Source organism: Phocoena phocoena, chromosome 13 (assembly GCF_963924675.1).
Source record: "Phocoena phocoena chromosome 13, mPhoPho1.1, whole genome shotgun sequence".
NCBI classification, from domain to species: Eukaryota; Metazoa; Chordata; class Mammalia; order Artiodactyla; family Phocoenidae; genus Phocoena; species Phocoena phocoena.
This window is the reverse complement of record NC_089231.1, coordinates 67,068,565-67,085,593: the sequence shown is the minus strand read 5'-3', so window position 1 is coordinate 67,085,593 and position 17,029 is coordinate 67,068,565. Positions and strand designations below refer to the sequence as shown.

Below are 17,029 nucleotides of genomic sequence, written 5' to 3'. Positions count from 1 at the left end.
TGTGGGTCATGAAGAGGACTGTCCACTGCCCTCTGTGTCCTCCAGGAGGAATGTTCAGATGCCTGCGAACACAGGGCCTGTTCCAGGCTCCTAGCTGCATGGACAGTGACCCAGAACTAGGAGAGGAACAAAAGGGCCTTTGGAGGAGCCAGACGGCCTCCAAAAATACCCCTACCTCCTGCCCCTTTCTCTCGGCCTCACTCTGAGCCGGGTCACTTTAAACACATTCTGCCAAGTGTACTCTTCTAGTGTTGCCATCAGAGACTGGCGGCCTTCCCTTCAGGTGACCCTTCAGGTGGCCGCCTCTGCCCACCTGGACCTCAGACTGGCAGGGAGCAGGCAGTCATGGTAACCTGGCTCCAGGTGTGCCTGGATCGCGGGGCACACGCCTTTCAAGTGACGAGAGTTCCCATCCACCCTCCTGGCCCCTGAGAGTTCCCTTGCTTGGGTGTTCTTGGTCGCCAGCAGTCATGGAATTGGAACAAGGGACAGTCCCCATTATGGGTAGCATGTGGGAGTGGGCGGGAAGAGATGCCACTGGCATCAGACAGGTTGATGAGGTTATCTTGAGGAGGATTGCTGGTGATTGTCTCTTTGCTACTTTATGCTTTTCTGTACAGGGCTTTTTGACTTTTCTACCTTCAGCGTGGCTCTTTTTTATAGCCAGGTAATAATGGCTGATGTTCGTGGCCTCACTGTGGCAGACACTGTGTTAAACACATTACAGGCATTGACCCATTTTACAGATGAGGAACTGAAGGTGAAGAAGTTAAGTAGCTGCAAGGTCTCAGGGGTGATAAATAGCAAACTGGGACTTGCAGGTCTGTTTGACTCCTAAAGGGGAGAGCGTCTTACTTGGGCATTTAAATGAAAGGGGTGGCTCTGTTCCCTTTCTGTTTAAGACACAACTTGGCCTGTCCACCCTGCATAGAGCAGACTATGAGATTCCACCACCCAGGCAGGGCCTGTGGGTCTCCTCCTCACCCTCCCCACAGAGCTTGGCCCAGAGCCAGGCCCCCACTCACCACCCACAGCAAGAAGAAGCGGGAGGGCACTCTGAGGTCTGCAGGGCGAGAAAGAGGAACTTTGCAGGGACTGGGCAGCCAAAGGGGGTGGGTCATAGGGTGAGTGGGTTGTGATTGCTGCCTTCTCTCAAGAGCCAGGGGAAAACCCTGAACCCATCACCACTCACCTGCACACTGCCCTGGGGTTCACAAAACGCTTCCAACCATCGTCCCTTGTGGCGTCCGTTCATTCAACAGGTTTCTGTTTGGCACCTCCTGCCTGCAGGCCCAGGAGGTGGAGATCAGCCAGGCAGATGCAGCCCCTGCCCCTCCAGGGCCTGTCAGGCTCCTAGGTGGCGGGACCCCTCTCCCAGCCCTGCCCCACCCCACCCCGCCTCCTCCCCGAGCCAGTCACTCTCTGTCATTGACGCCTAGAGGTGGCCACACATGGAAAGCTTTTTAGCGTGATTACGTGGGCGTCCGATGATTTCCAAGGATAAGCAGCTGTGGCTGTCTTCGGGCCAGGAAAATGTAATCTGGCAGTTTCCAGTGAGTGGCTCAACTATGCTGGCGCCGTTGGGGGTGGATCAGTGGGTTCTCGTGTGGGTCGGCAGACCTCTCTTCAGTTCAGTCCCATTTGCTTTGGCTGTGAGACAGGTGTTTGTGCTAAGCAAGATTAAACACTCCCACAGGTGGGGCTCCTTGTTGTTCATTAAAGGATCCTTCTCATTGGTCAGGGATCTCTGGACCCACAACGGGAAGCGGAGGGGGTGGGACTGTGGGGTGGGCGCCCTTCTCTGGTGGGGAGAAGTGTGAGGTGGGCTCAGTGGCCTCCAAGGAGCTGTGCTCACGGTTGGGCCAAGGGCAGTGCTTCCCCCCTGCCTACGAGGGCAGAAAGAAGCCGTTCCATGGTGTTCCCGCCACGGCCCCAGCAGCCGGTGCCATGGGGAGGCCACGGCTCGTAACCTGATGGGATCTGGGGCAGCTGCTAACAAGTAACGCCGTCGTGAAGAAACAGGACCAGAGGTGAGACAGCGACACCCAAACTGAAATTGTGTTCTGTGGACAAAGGCTGGATTTCAACATGGAAACAAGGGCGTTGTTTAATTTCCTAAGCTGGCAAGCCGAGAGAACTTTCTTCTTTTCTTTGGTTACCCAGAAGGCAGTGTAGGGCCCCGGAGAGAGGGAGCCCCAGGAGCCAGATGCCTGGAGGCCATGTGAGCCCCTCGGCCTTGGTTCCCCAGTCTGCAGAGCTGGGAGGCAGCACCTGGAGGTGGGGTGCAGGGTGTGGGGGACAGATATGGAGCGCTGAGGAAACGTGGCTGGAGCCTTGGATTATGAGGTGTTAAAGCTGGTGAGGCCTCGCCAGCATCTAACCCAGCAGTTCTCACCCAGCTGCGGTGTGAAATCTCCTGGAGAAACTTTTAAAAAATACTGATGCCCTTCCCGGCACCAAGGCACCAGGCGGTCCCCCTGACCTGGAGGCCGGGCCTGCAGGGGGCTTTCTGTGAGCCAGGAGTGAGCAGACAGGTGGGATGGAGTTTAGAGGCTTGCAGTGGAGGCTGGGGGAGCATGGCAGCCCCCTGAGGAGGCTCACTGTTGTCTAGGTGAGGCGGGTGCCTCAGGGAGGATCCACCGTGCTGAGACGCAGGTGGGTTCCTGTCTCGACATCAGCAGGTCGGAGGAAGAGGAGCGTCCGTGCTCCAGCTGCCTCTCTCATGCCCCTTAAACAAGGGCTCAGGTGAGAGCAGCGGCGCCTCGCCCCCAGTCAGCTGGCACCGGCAGGGGGTGGGCTGCAGCATCTCCACCCAAACCCGGCTGGCGTGGGGTCCAGCCCTCACGCACCTGCCTCAGGTTGGCTGAGGGGCAGCCCACCTCTGCAGCTTGGGACCTTGGGGCAAGACTCAAACCAGGACGGGGCAGATGAGTGAGTCTGGAGGTGGGGGGGCAGGATGCGTAGGACGCCAGCTCTCTGCAGTGCTGGATCTGGGACGGCACCCCATTCCTTTAGGAGACCCCGTGGAAACCCTGGTTAGGGTGGAAGCTCTGGGTGGGCTGGGCGCTCTGCGGGCTGGAGGGGGCTGTGGGTGGCAGGTTGGCTTCAGCATCTCAGAAGATGCCATAATTGGAGCCTGCGTCTCTATTTTTAGGCTCCATCTCTGCACCAGTGTTTATTTCCCTGGAGTTGGGCCCTGCTCCCAGAGCCGTCCATCATCCTGAGGTTGCTGTGTGGCCCCAGGTCACAGCCCTCTGCTGAGGAGGAAGGCACCTGGTTCTGCGGGCATCCTGGCCGTCGCTTGCATACACTTATTTTTCACCCATCATGTGGCTTGTGGCTCTGACCCTGTGCCCTAGCCCCTTCCAGTGAGAGGAAAGGGGGTTTGTTTCTTTGCTCTCTGAGGTTTTCGCCCAGCCTTCCGCTGCTTGCTGGCCTCTACAGCCAGCCCAGGGGTCCCTGGGGGTGTTTTTCCCTGAGAAGATCAGAGATTCAGTCACCACAGATACTGGCCTACAGATTCGTGTTTGTGGGATGAGGTTCCTGCCTCTGCATCCCCTGTGGACTGGAAGCAAAGCCCGACTTTTGTGTCAGCCCGGGGCACCCATCCCTGGGGCCCCACCTCAGCCTTGTTGATAGCTGTCCAGGTTGGGGTGCCACCCCTGCACCCCTCTCCAGTGGAAGCTGCTGGAGAGCCTGAATGTGGTCTCACCCGCTTCCTGGTGCCCTCAACACACCCCATGCTGATCACCAGAGAGAGAGGAGGGGAGATGGGCCCCAGAGGGCCCACAAAGGTCATATGATGCCGGTGCTCTGGCTTGTGTTTTCCATCTGCCTACCAGGGTTTCACGATTTATTATTTATTATTATCTGATTTTTCCATCAGATTAGATTCCTCCATGCCTTCTGGTATCCTCAAGGCCAAGCTTCTCAGAGCTTTCAGTCACCTGCCTCCTTGGCTGGGAAGGACGTCATTCATCCCATTTTTGGAAGTTTTTTTTTTGAATCACTGGTTCCTTTTTCTGCAGAACCCCCTGCAGGACTAGTGTCCCACAGAATCTACTTTGGGAAAGACAGACCTGCTTTCCTTCTGGATTTCCCAGTCAGGAAGGACTGGCAGTACCTTGGTGGGGGGGCACTCCCGTTCCCAGGGGCCCCCAGTGGCTCCCTGTCTCACCTGACCTGGTTCCCGTGCTTCACTCTCCAGCGCTGAGGCCTCCGACCTGCCTCAGGGACTGCACTTCAGGGGTGCTCCTCCTCAGGGCTCTGGCCCCGTGCTCCTGGACCTCATCCCCCTGGAGCAGCACCTCCTCCTGTGTCACCCCTTGCAGGGTGTGCCTGTAAGGCAGTCACCTCCTCCCAAGGCCTCTTGGGACCCCACCCCGGGGCTCCTGTCTGAGCCCCTCTCTGTCAAGACTAGGAGACCTCTCAGCCTCCCTCTCCCCATTGCCTGAGTGGGGCCCTCCTCCAGGGCAAAGGACCACAGGAGCAGCGTCACCCCTGGCAGGGCTCACCTCCCCACTCGCCCAGTCCAGGCGGTCACTGGCCAGTACAGGCTTCACCTCGGGCTGGGTGGAGTGAACTGCTGCAGTCTCTCAGCCTCAGGGCCATGGGAGTGGCAGGGGCCATCAGACTCTTTGTAAAGACCACTCTGCCAATCCCAGCTCCACCACTCAGGAGCCTTGGGTCTTGGGCACAGTCCATAACTCTCCACGCCACCCATTCCTCTCCTGGGTGTGGTTTGTGCAGCAAACTGTGTCATAACGTGGCGAAGTCATGACCCGAGGAAGCACAGGATAGGCTGTCACTGAGCAACAGGGCTGTAGGGTCTCAGAGCCCCCAAAGTCACTTGACCTCGTGGACCTGCCTCAAGGCCTGTTTCTGTTGTCAGCATCCAGCTGATTGGATTCTGCAATTGAATGTGGGCAGCTTAACAAACCTCCTGAAATCTAAATAACAGTCAGCAAACCTGCTGTAATTGAATTTTTGAGATGCTAACACTGCAAATTGGAAGTGGCTGTTTTCTGTCGAGAGTGCAGGGCCCCACGGTTCTCGCTTGAAACCAACGCCCGCTGGCTGTGCTTGTCTCCTCAGAGGGCCTGCGGCGGGGGTCTCTGCACAGCCAGACTGCAGGAAGGCGGGAGGCACTCCCTGCTCAAAGTTCTTAGTGTTCAGGTGAAATGAAAGCCCCCCATGGGGTCCTGGGGGCCCCAGGGAGGTGTGGCCACTCAGGGTCCCAGACCATGGCTGGAAGGCTGCAGGGCTCGGGGGTTAGGTCTTGTCCCCTCCCTGTCCTGCGGAGATGGAGGGGAGTAGCGCCTGTCCCCAATAATCCATTAACCATGCTGCTGGGTCAGGGAGCACTGCTGGGTCAGGGCATGATGTCAGCATCGTCAGCTGCCGTTCTAAGTTGGGTCTCAGGCCACGGGCACAGCGGGGCCCATGCTGCACTGATGCAGGCTCCCTGCCATGGTGGAGCAGGGAGCAGGGATCCTTCCCCACCCTCCCTGTGCCCTCTCTTCTGTGGAGTGGCAGGGGGCTGGGACGGGGCCAGCCTGGGGTGAGCAGGCACTCAGACAGCATGTGTCCTGCTCCCCCCGCCCCTTCCCCACACCAGCTAGTGGCACTCCTTGGCTGTCTGCTGGCCTCCACCTGCCTTGCGCCACCCACCCATGGATGGCTGTGGGTCCCCTTGTGTGGCTGCCTCCTCCCGTGACTCCTGGCCAGTGGGACAAGGCTTCTCTCTTATTCCCCTGACCCCCTCTGGGCCCTGCCTGGTCAGTGGCCTAGTGCCTGGCTAGCAAGTTTTGTACCTTGTCATCCAAGAAGCCATCACCTTCTTTTTACATTTTTGAATGTTACTCCCATCAGCCGGAGGCAGGTCCAGGGGCAAGTGCTGGGGAGCCCAAGGGCTCAGGGCAGTGCTCAGGTGAAACGATGGGTACTGGGCCTTGGGGAGCAGCCATCTTTTTTAAAAAAAATTAATTTATTTTATTTATTTATTATTTTTGGCAGTGTTGGGTCTTCATTGCTGCGTGCAAGTGGGGGCTACTACTCATTGCGGTGCGTGGGCTTCTCATTGCAGTGGTTTCTCTTGTTGCGGAGCACAGGCTCTAGGTGCGCGGGCTTCAGTAGTTGTGGCGTGTGGGCTTAGTTGCTCTGTGGCATGTGGGATCTTCCTGGATCAGGGCTCGAACCCGTGTCCCCTGCATTGGCAGGCGGATTCTTAACCACTGGGCCACCAGGGAAGCCCCGGGAGCAGCCATCTGCAGATGGAGGAGAGGAGGAAAGAAATTTGGAGAGTGGCAAGGAGGTGGGAAAGCCACAGGGTCTCCCTGGTACTAGGTGGGCTGAAGAGGCAAGGGGAAGCAAGGGCATGGAGCGCAGGCAGAGCATGACCTGGCTGGGCGAGGGCGGGGGTCCCTGGCTTCCTGGCACCTAGAGGTGGATGAGCCATCTGAATATCCCTCCCTGTTCAGAACCCTGCTGGTGTCCCTGAACTTGTCTCCTCACCTCCACAGGCCTGTCCCCTTCCACTGCAGTCCTGTCCCTCTGCCAGGACCCATCTAAGCACCACCTCCCCCCAAACCTTGTCCTGCCCAGCGCTGGGTGGAGGTGCAGAGGGAGGCGTGAGTGCTGGGCTTCCCCAGCCTTCACCTCACCTGTCCTGAGGCCCCTCCTCAGCCAGTGCTGCTGTCACTCATCTCCAGCCACAGTGTGTGAGGGGAGGGGGGCCCTGGTCATCCTGTGCCTTGACCCCGAGGAGCTTGTGGGCAGGCGAGGGCAAAGCCAGATTCCCCAGAGAAACAAGCAAGAGACAATGCAAAATGGGGCAGCCACAGGGCCACTGGCTCCCACGTCCCCACCATGTCACCTCCCCCACCTTCCAGACCAATCTGTGCAGCCTTTTGGTTTCTTGGTTTCAAAAAGCTGCCTCCCCACCCAGAAACTTGATCCATTTTCCTCAGAGATGGGGGGAAAATAGCCCACCTGGCTCGGCTCTGCTGGCTGTTTCCATGGCAACCCACTCCTTCCCAGGAGTTCCAGGTAAAACAGGGTCCCAGCCCTGGTGCGGGTGCCCAGTGGCTCCTCAGCTGCAGCCGGCTACTGAAGGGCTCAAGGAGACCCCCAAGCGGGGGTGGGGGCACAGCAGAAACACCGGGGCTCCCTCTGGCTCCAAGCCTCTATGATTTGAAGTAAACTCAAGACTGGTTATGTGCAAAAAGTGAGCTGTGCTGATGAGGGTGACAGGGATATTGGTGGGTGGGGGGCCAGGAAGTCCCAGCTCTGCCCTGGCTGCACGCTGGGAACTTAAATCCTTTTCCAGAGGAGGTATGAATATCCCCAGAGTATGGACAAGCACCCTTAGCCAAGGCCACGTGGGGTTGAAGCAGGACTGCCTGGCCCAGAACCGGGCTCCTCCGGTGTCCCAGGCCACCTCCCTGAGCAGTCAGGGAGGCATGTGTGCCAGGCTTGAGGGGAGAACAGAGAGACCTGTGAGGTCTCTGTGCCCAGGTGGGAGTCTCAGTGCTTATCTAGGGAGCATCCAGGGACCACCCCTCAGGGCAGTAAGTCAGAGTACTGATCATCTTCTGGTGTTGCTGGCAATCCTTGGCTTGCAGATGCTTCACTCCAGTCTCTGTGTCATCACGAGTGTTTCTGTGTCTTTGCTTCTCTTCCTGTAAGGAGGTCAGTCATATTAGATTAAGGACCCGCCCTATTCCAATATGACTCATCTTAACTAATTATACCTGCATCAGCCCAAATAAGGTCACATTCTGAAGTTCCAGGAAGGGCATGATTTTGGGGGGACACTAGCCAACCCAGGATAAGGGTTGGAAACTCATGCACTTGGGAAGCTTGCCATGGATGGGAGGTCACTGCCGTACTCTGCTGGCCTGGCCAGGATGGACAGAGAAGTTGTGACTGCTGCCTTGTAAACACGTTGGTAACCCGAGTTTTATGGATTTATTCTCATCTAACAAAAAGGAGAATTCATTCTTGCATTTAGCTGGTGAAAATCAGTGGGTATTTCAGGAGTCGGTGCTTTTCTAGAAATGGTCGTGTCTGAGAACAGGCTTGAGCCCTTTATTCCACGGTCATTTGCTGCACGTGATCCCGCCATCCCCAGAGCTGCCTGCACCTTACCTTGAACCCCGCCCCTGGCTTGGAGGCTGGGTTGATTGTTCTTTACATGTTCCACAGTCTGGAGCTGCTGTTTGCTTTTGTCACTTTAGCCAGGGAGGTTCGGGGTGCCACTGGCTGAGGAATGTCAGGCCTGAGTTCCCCAGGAAGTCTTTCTCATTAGAAGGTGCAGGCTCGTTGGCGCAGAGTTGCCTGGGGAAGAGCAGAGTCACCTTCCCCATCTGCCAGGCCCGCTTCCTGGTCTCAGAAGCCACAGTCTTTGCAGCTGGTGGAGCAACTCACTGGGCTCCTGCTGAGTCGCTTTTCTGTGAAGGTTTGATCTGAACGTTAGAAGCACACCCAGAGCAGCAGCGCAAGACAGGCAGGCAGAGCAAGGCCTGGGGAAGCAGGGGTTCAGCACGATGGCCCTGGCAGCAGGGGCCGGGAGGATGGGAGGGCAGAAGCCCCTGCCGCCTGCCCCCTGCCTGGGCCTCCCCTTTGCCCCCTCCAGCTCTCCAGTCCTTCTTCCAGTTTGGCTCCCTGGGGTCACTGTCCTTGGAGGCTGGCCATGCAGGGATGTGGGCTCCTGTTCTCTGGCTGCTGGTGGTCTTGGCCAGATGCTTCCTGCCCTGAACCTCAGCCCTCCCGCTGAGATGAGGGTGTGGGTGGCAGGGTCTGCAGTCCTGCCGCCATCCCCAGTACAGACATTCTGGCTCTGTCCTCTTCCTGGTGAGGCTAACAGTCTCGGGACGGGTGGGGGAGGAGGGTGAGATGATGTAGGCTAGCAGGGAGAGGGCAGGGTGAGATGCCCCTGTTAGTGACCCCCTCAGTGTGGCCTGTGCTGAGAGACCAGGGGAGGGACCCCAGCCCCACCACTTACTCTCCGTAGGACCCGTCCTGCTCTGATCCTCTGCTTTCTCACCTGTAAAATGAGGATGCTAAGGATGCAAAGATTAAGTGAGTTATTTGTCCAGTGCTTTAAGAAGTGCCGGCACCTTGTGTATGCCCTGGAGCAGGGCAACTGACCGCAGGGAGCTCGGTGGGGGTGGGTGAGGGGCCCTGCAGGCCAGCGTGTTCCAGGGAGAGCGGGAGAGACGGGCCTCGTGCGCAGGGGTTGAGATTCGGCGTGGAGGATGGCAAACGATCCTCACCAGGCAGAGGGCAGGTGCCATGTGCACTTTGGGCTCCCCTAACCGGCCCCTTGCTCACACCTACTGCCCGGTGAAGGGGATCTCCTGTCCAGTCCTGCCTCCTCCACCCTCGGCCCTGTGCTGGCACCTCCCCACTGCGCAGGGACCGCAGGCTCCTCATGTCAGCGGCTGGGGCAGACGTGTGAGCGCCCCCGCCTGGGAAGGTGCCCCGGAGCTCAAGCCTCTGCTCTCTGACCACCTGATTTTTCCTACCCCAGGGGCAGCCTGGAAGCTCCTCCGCAGAGCTGCTCTGTGCTGAGTTCTGGCCTTCACATGAGCTTTGAGGCAGGCCAGGGCTCCACCGTGGGTGGATGTGTGCCTTCAATGTGGTCCTAGATTCTAGTTGCTGCTATTCTTGTATTTATATAGTTGCAGAATTCCTGTAGGATTTTTAAGTCCGTGGATAGTTCAGTGTCTGCTGTGTTATTGAGATGTGGATTGTTACTTTGTTCCTCTCAGATGCTCACTGTGCCTGAGTTTTATTCCCAGTGGGAGTGGGGACAGTGAAGATGTGTGGGGTCAGAAAAGCCTGAGAACCCCCAAGGCCACAAGCTTGAGAACCACAGCCTAAGTGACTTGGCACATATGAGTGTTTTCCTTCCTTGGACGACATGCCCCACCAGCAGAGCTCCCGTCCGGGGGGCAGGTGGGGGTGTGGGGGGACAGTGGAAGCCGAGGAGCCCTTTTCATGGCTCTAGATGGGTAACTGCCAGTTCATCCTTCAGAAAGCACAAGATGAGTTAATGCCATCTATTCTTTTTGCTACTTTGAGGAACGTCACATTGAGTGGTTGCATTTGCATCTCTGATGTTGAGCTTCATCTGTGTGTCCCACATGGATTTACTCCTTGCAAAGACCCCTGACCCTGAACTGAGACCTGGGACTCAGCCTGGCCACAGTTCACCATTTGGGGGCCAGGGTCCCCTTCATTGTTCAGCCCTGCCCTTCAGTCTGTCACCAGCCTCCTCTCATCCATGGACCTCTGCTCAAATGCCTACATACTCCGTTTTGCCAAGGGATGAAGGCCCAGGCTCCTTAGCTGTGCCCTCTCCAGCTAGCTCCTCTGTGCTACTACTCACATCCTTCTCCAGACCCTGCCCTTCTGTGTGTGACCTGCCGCTTCCATGCAGGCCTCCTGAGATGCACCCAAGATCATTCATCCAGTAACTCCTCCTCTCGTCCCTCCCCGCCTCCCTCATTCTGATCTCACTGTCCCTCTGAGAGGTACTCTGCCTGCGCATCCCCATAGAACAGACTTTGCTGGTCAGGTGTCTTCCCATCCCTCCCCTAGCAACACAGCCAGCAACTTGGGAGCAGAACAAGCACTTTCCTGTGTCCCTGGCAGCTGGACCTGAACGTGGACCCTAAGAGCTGCTTGCTAAGGTGCGATTACCCACCTTCTGCCCGTCCCGCAGGAAGATGCTCCGAGTTAGGTTGGTCAGTTCTTTCTCAGAGCACAGGGGGTCACTTTCAGGCTGACCCACAGTCAGCATGCCCCCGTGCGCCCCTCCCAGTGCCCAGCAGCAGCTGTGCTGACTGGTTGGTGGCCATTCTGGTTGTTTGACACGTTGAACCTGGAAAGTGAGAGGAGGTTGCGTTGTAACTAAGAGCCTAGGCTCTGAAGCCGGACAGGCCTGGAGGCTCCAGAATTTCCCCGCCTGTGGCCCTGGGCAATTTCAAAGCACCTGTCTGCCCCTCAAACCTACCTCACTGGGTCATCAACGTGCATTAACCAAGGCAGCGCCTTGCCCAGTGCCTGGCACCTAGGAAGGCAAGATACACGTCAGCCATTGGAGCCTTTCTGAGGTGATCCAGAGAGAGGAAACAATTCCGTGCAGATCCCCCTGGGTTCAGATCCAGCACTGCCCTCTTGATAACAGGGCCCTAAACCAGTGGCTTGGTGTCTCAGAAGCTGTGTTTTCACACCTGCACTGCTGGCCACTGAGGTTCAGCGTTCACACTGGTCAAGCGAGTGGCCCAGGGCCTGGCCCGGCACGTGTGGTCTCCAGACACTGGGTCATTTCGGGGCTGCAGTTGGGCTGGATGGGGTGGGCGAGCCCTGCCCCCAGCCTGGATGCTGCCCCCTGCCACCTCCTCGCTCCAGGCACTCCTCCAAGGCTGGCCAGGCCCTGCCTCCAGCTCAGGGCGTGTGCGGAGCAGTGTCTCAGCTGTGGCCACCCCCATGCACCCTGTCTGCCATGGGAGGAAATCTGTTCTCTCACAATGCGTCCTTTTTTCAAAAATTTCTATCTTGGGTTACAGATTTCCTTCACCAAAAAAAAAGTTTCTTGTTAATTATTTCTAAATCAAGGCATCTCAGACACGGCTCAGCAATTACAGCCTCTGGTACTCACAGGCCAGTGTCGAAGTAGCAGCAGGGCCCAGGCCAGCTCCCCACCCCACCCCACTCGCCGCAGAGCACCCCGGAGGCTCCCATAGCCCCGCGCCCCTTTGGACACAAGCTGGGCTGGTAGCGGACCAGGCTCCAAGGTACCTCAGACTCCCAGGAAGGGGTGCCGAGGGCACCTGGGGTCAAGTAAGCAGGGAGGGGGTGGGGCGTGAGCACCTGCCTGGCTCCTCATGGAGGCCCCCAGGCGTGAAGAGGGTGGCTCTGGAGGCAGACAGACTAGCCAGGGGGCCTGGGCCAGGGCTTCACCTACCTGAGCTTCATCACCTGTCTGTCCCCTGGGAGTGGTACAGTCCCTACCTTGACAAGGCCATTGAGAGGCCACAGCCAGTGTCTCCACACAAGAGACGCCCATAGGTGAGCATGGCCTTGCTCCTCAGGGGAGACCTGCAGGAGGGGGTCACTGGTCGCAGCGGGGAGGGAGCTGTGACTGCGGCCTGGGGGGCCTTCAGGCCGGCTCTGAAGATGGGGCGGCATTGGGCTGGGCAGGGGTGAGACCTCTGAGGAGCTGGGGGTGGTGAGGAGGTTTCAGGCAGTGGGGACACAGTGGGGATACAGTGGGGACACAGAGGGAAAGGCCCAAAGCATGAGCACTCATTGTTTGCAGGGACCGGGGGTGGGCGGACAGCGGAGAGCAAGGTCAGGTTGGCGGGGGAGGCATGGGTCAGCCCGGGCTGGGCCTGTGATGTGGCGACAGTGCCCGGGCTTCATTCAGGGTCTGCGGGGTCTGGGATGGGAGCCGCTCCCACACAGCCATCTCCACCTCTTCACCCAGACAGCCCACCCCTGCCTGCACATCAGCTTGGGGGGTGCTGGTGCCCCCTGCAAAGCACAGCCCAGGCCCTGTCATTCAAGCTGGTCCCCTCTTCCATTCCCCCCACTGACTCCAGAGGGGCTGTGCAGACACCTTGCCCTGGCCAGGAGCCGGCACCTCCCGGACCTCTGGGTGTGTGTTGCTCCGTAAGAACCATGGCGACCCCGTGTGTCTCCACAGATGACTCTGGGGACGACGAGGACGGGACTGCCTCCCCAGCTGACAAGAGCGAGCTACACGACACCATCAAGAAGCTCTCCCTAAAGCTAGACGACCTCAGCACGTGCAATGAGCTCGTGGCCAAGCACGGCGTGGCACTGCAGCGCTCCCTGAGCGAGCTGGACGGCCTCAGGATCCCCTGTGAGAGTGGCGAGAAGCTGAAGGCGGTCAGCGAGCGGGCCACCCTCTTCCGCATCACTTCAAATGCTATGATCAATGTGAGTGCCGCCGGCCCGGCCCAGGGCCCCAAGGAGGAGGTGGCTCCCCGGTCCCCCAGTGGGTGGCCAGGGTGAGGGACAGGCCAGGGCTCCCTCTTGCTCTCGTCATCCTCCATGTCATCTCATCCACGCGTCGTCACGGGGTGAGGACACTGCTTTTCATTGTTGGGTGGAGCTTGGAGTTGGGTGTGAGATCCAGCTGAGCCCGCAGGTGGTTCAGGCCTGGGCGAGGAAGGCAGCGCCCAACCTAAGCAGCCGGCTCAGCACACACAGTAGGGACGCGGCTGCCGCATTTTTCAGCAACAGCTGCTGCTGCTCTTTCCCGCAGTACGTGGTCCAGATGCAGCAGGATTGGGACCTGTAACCATGGGGGGCTTGCATGTGTGGTGGGGGTCCCTCAGTCAGAAGAGCTTTCGAGTTGAGGCCACCACAGCCGTGCCAACCTGATAGTAAGTAGCTGAATGAGGACCCACGTCTGTGGACTGAGGGGTTCAGCCCCAGGAGTTCCCCCTTTCCACAGGTTCTGGGAGCCACACAGCTGTGACCGCGAACCGGGAGGGTCTCTCCGTGGTGGCAGAGAGTTCAAGGCTGAACCGAGCTTCTGGGTCCTTCCTCTTTCTGCCTGATGAGTGTTCCCCAGAGGTGCATGTGCTCCCTCTGGATACAGGTCTGATGTGTCAGAGGAGGCCACAGCCTCCTCCCAAGGACAGCCCCCAGGATGAGCACATCCCAGCTAGGATGGCACCGTGGGAGCTGGGGGCCAGAGCACAGAGGTGTGGGGAGATGGAGGCCGCCTCAGAGGAGGTGGGTCCAGAGAACGCGGTTCAGGCAGGCTGGCTGCAGAGACAGTGGGCAGTACCAGTGCCCAGGTGAGCCCCAGCTGGGGGGTCAGAGCAGAGACTAGGCTCTCCGTCCAACACCAGGAAACCTGAGGGCAGGGTGGGAAGGTGGAGGCTGGAGCCCACTGCAGGCCAAGATCCTGTACCCTCTTCCCAGACTCCAGGGAAACACGCACAGGTGCCCGCAGGTGTGGACTTTGTCCATGGCGTTCAGGGGTGCAGTGGCGCCTACGTGCAGAGAGGCTGCTGGACTGCAGCTCTGTGGCCGCCCTGCTGTTTGGCCCTGTCGCTGGTCTTCTCTCTCCTTTTCCCGTGTCCACCCTCTGGGCCCTCTGGCCTCCTTACAGCCCCCAGACTCTAGGGGCCTCGGTCACTGTCCTTCTTCCGGTGACAGGCACCGATATCAAGCATTTAAGGCATAATGATGCATTTGTGCTTCCCCGCGGTTTCCCTGGCATGGCCTCCCCACATGCGGAGACTAAAGCCGCATCGTCTTGAGTAAGCGGTTTTGGTTTTTCCCAGACAATGCGCTGCTCAGCTGGCGTCTCTAGCGAAAGTATTTTATCAGCCATCAGAGGCTCATCTGTGTTTACGAAGCCATAAAAACAGCTCGCCACCTAAGTGCGTAATGAATTGTTTGATGGGAAGCTCAGGCCCCTGGGGATGATTAGCAAGCCTGTTAGCAGTTCTGGCACCAGGAGTGCTGGACCCAAGTGACGGAGCCTGCACCCTGGGCTGGGATCTGCGCCCCCTGCAAACATGAACCTGACGTGAGGGCCTCTCCCATCCACCTCCACTGTGGGGGCACAGAAGTGAGGTGCTGGGAGCCCAGGCTAGTGCAGAGTCCTGCATTTCTTCCAGGGACCCTTCCTGACAGCTGCTTCTCACCTGGCAAGAGCCGGCTCAGTTCTGGGAGACTTAGACCCTGAACGCCCAAACCCCCACTGTGTGCAGAGGGGCCACCTAGGCAAAACGTCCCCACTCCTGGCCAGGCTTTGGCCTCCACCCCTGTTACTAGGAGGGGTTTGGACCAGGGAGCTGTAACTAAGGCATCCATGTGGCTCCCACCCCCGAGCCCCGAGGGGAGCCCACTCCCATCCAGGACCACTTACCCCTCCCCACAGCTTTGTTAGTACCGCTAATATCCACGTGGAGACAGAGGCACAGAGAACTCCCTGAGCTGCCCAGGGTCACCAGCTGCTAAGTGGCCAAACTGGACGCAAACCCAAGTCTGTGTAGCGCGCTGTGGGAGTCACGGCCCTCATGACGGTGAGGGTGAGACCCTCAAGGGCTGCAGAGGCCCCCTTCCACTCTGAGGTCAGCACATGGAGGGTGGCCTCGCATCCACCTGGGGCAAACCCCCATTCTCAGGGACCTGAGTCCCTGGTGTGCCTTTTACCTTTAGGCTGCAGCCCTACCAGGGTCTTTCCTGGGAAGGTGGGGACCCAGGATGGGTGGAAGCCACCCCCAGCTGTCCCCAGAAGGCACAAATCCTCATCCCTCAGATCCGCCCAGATCTCAGTGTAAGAAGAGGAAGCTGCTTCCCCCACACTGGCTTCCTACTGCCTCTCCACCATCCCCTCCCTGCCCCCTGCCCTGACTGATGGGAGCCCCTACTGGGGAACTCAGGGAATCTCTCCTCCCACCAGCCGCACAGCCAGGGCAGCCCCCTCCTGTGGATGGTGAATGGCTCTGGGTTTTCCACCTCGTGGGCTCCGATTAAGCCTGGGTCATGGAAGTGGAGCAGAAAATGGGGGACGGCAGGCCACACAAAGCCCGCAGGCAAACACATCCTGTGGAGGGCCCTGGGCAGGCTGCACTTTCCCCACACAGGGAGATGGACTGCTGCTTCTTCACTTTTCCCCAAGACGGCCAAGAGTCTGGGGTTGTTCAGCCTTCAGGAGAGAAGTAGAGGGAGATTTCTAAACCTTCAGATTCAGGAGAAGGCATCACTATCATTAGCCTTTAGATCCTGAGCTCCCAGCAGGGCAGGGAGGGAGGCTCTCTGGACAGTTTCCAAGATCCCAGGAACCGTGGCTACTGAGGCAGGCCTGTCCCTGTGGCCCTGCTCCCCAAGGGGGCATCTGGCCCTCACCTTGAGGCTGGCCTCTTTTGTACGTGTTTCAGGGAACAGGATGTCTGGGGGAGGTTCTGGATCAGGAATACTGAACTGTATTGCCCTTGCCTGCGCTGTACCCTCTAGAATACCCCTTCCCCACCCTTCAGATGCCTGGCAGATCCCTTTTTATCCTTCAGAACCCCACATGGACGTCACCACGGCCGGGAGGCTCTCCGAGTTCCCTATCAGGAAGCCGTTCCTCCTGGTTAGATCCCCCAGTGGTCCCAGCCCACTGAGCAGTGTTTAGCCCATTATTTCAACGTCTGATCCCCCACCAGGCTTTGTGCCCCTTGAGGTCAAGCTCAGGTCTTACTCACCTGTGGCCCCAATAGTAGCCCAGTGGGAGTGCCCGATACACTCTGTCTCAATCAAAGTGGGTCTTGTATCTCAGGGGAAAAAGTTCTAAGTGGCCCACATCTCACTTACCTGCTAAGTGACCATTTACAAAGCCATTCTAGCCCTGTTTCCTCACCTGGACGAGGTCAGTGAGAAAGTGCAGGCTCTGAGCAGGGTGCAGAGCTGCTGGTCACTACCCCTCGCCACCCTGGTCACCTGGCCTTGCAGAGAAATGACCCAGCCTGGTTGCTGAGACACAGGAACAGAGCTTTATGAAATCAAGTCATAAACGTGTTTTTTTTTTTTTTCCCCACGGGAACGTGGTACTGAGCCCCAGCCTCCTTCCCTCCTATTGTGGTTTCGGTTGGCAGGGTTCTTTCTAGCAGGCCTGCGAGGGTGGTGCCTGGTGGGCCTTCAGGAGGCCTTGGGGGGCAGCAGCTGAGCAGGTCAGCGGCCCCATAGTGAACTTGGGGCTCAAGCAGTTAGGAAAGTCCTGCCTGATGGGATTTGAACCCAGACCTGAGTGGCTTCCCACTGATCCTGCCCCAGGCCTGTGCCAGCTAGGGACTCGGCGAGGACCAGGCAGACCCGTCCGGCCCCTGAGGATCCAGGGATCCCAGGGATGGTCCAGGGATCTTCCTTGTGATGCTGAGTCTCACGTGGGCTCAGCAGGACAGCCTTTGGGAGGAGTAGCTAAGCAGGGCAGCAGCTCACACACCCACTGGTGAAGGCCAAGTGTGTAGAGGGCCATGGAAGGGCTGGG

The 17,029-nt window shown here is 58.5% G+C and overlaps 1 protein-coding gene across 3 annotated transcripts in view; it reads left to right on the top strand.

Moving 5' to 3' along the window:
* OSBP2 (oxysterol binding protein 2) overlaps positions 1-17,029 on the top strand; it is a 145,343-nt gene that overhangs the window by 100,831 nt on the left and 27,483 nt on the right. For all 3 annotated transcript variants that reach the window (XM_065889691.1, XM_065889690.1, XM_065889692.1), the window contains one exon: positions 12,716-12,972. In XM_065889691.1, coding sequence (XP_065745763.1) covers positions 12,716-12,972 — 257 coding nt within the window. The remainder of the gene's footprint in view (positions 1-12,715; positions 12,973-17,029) is intronic.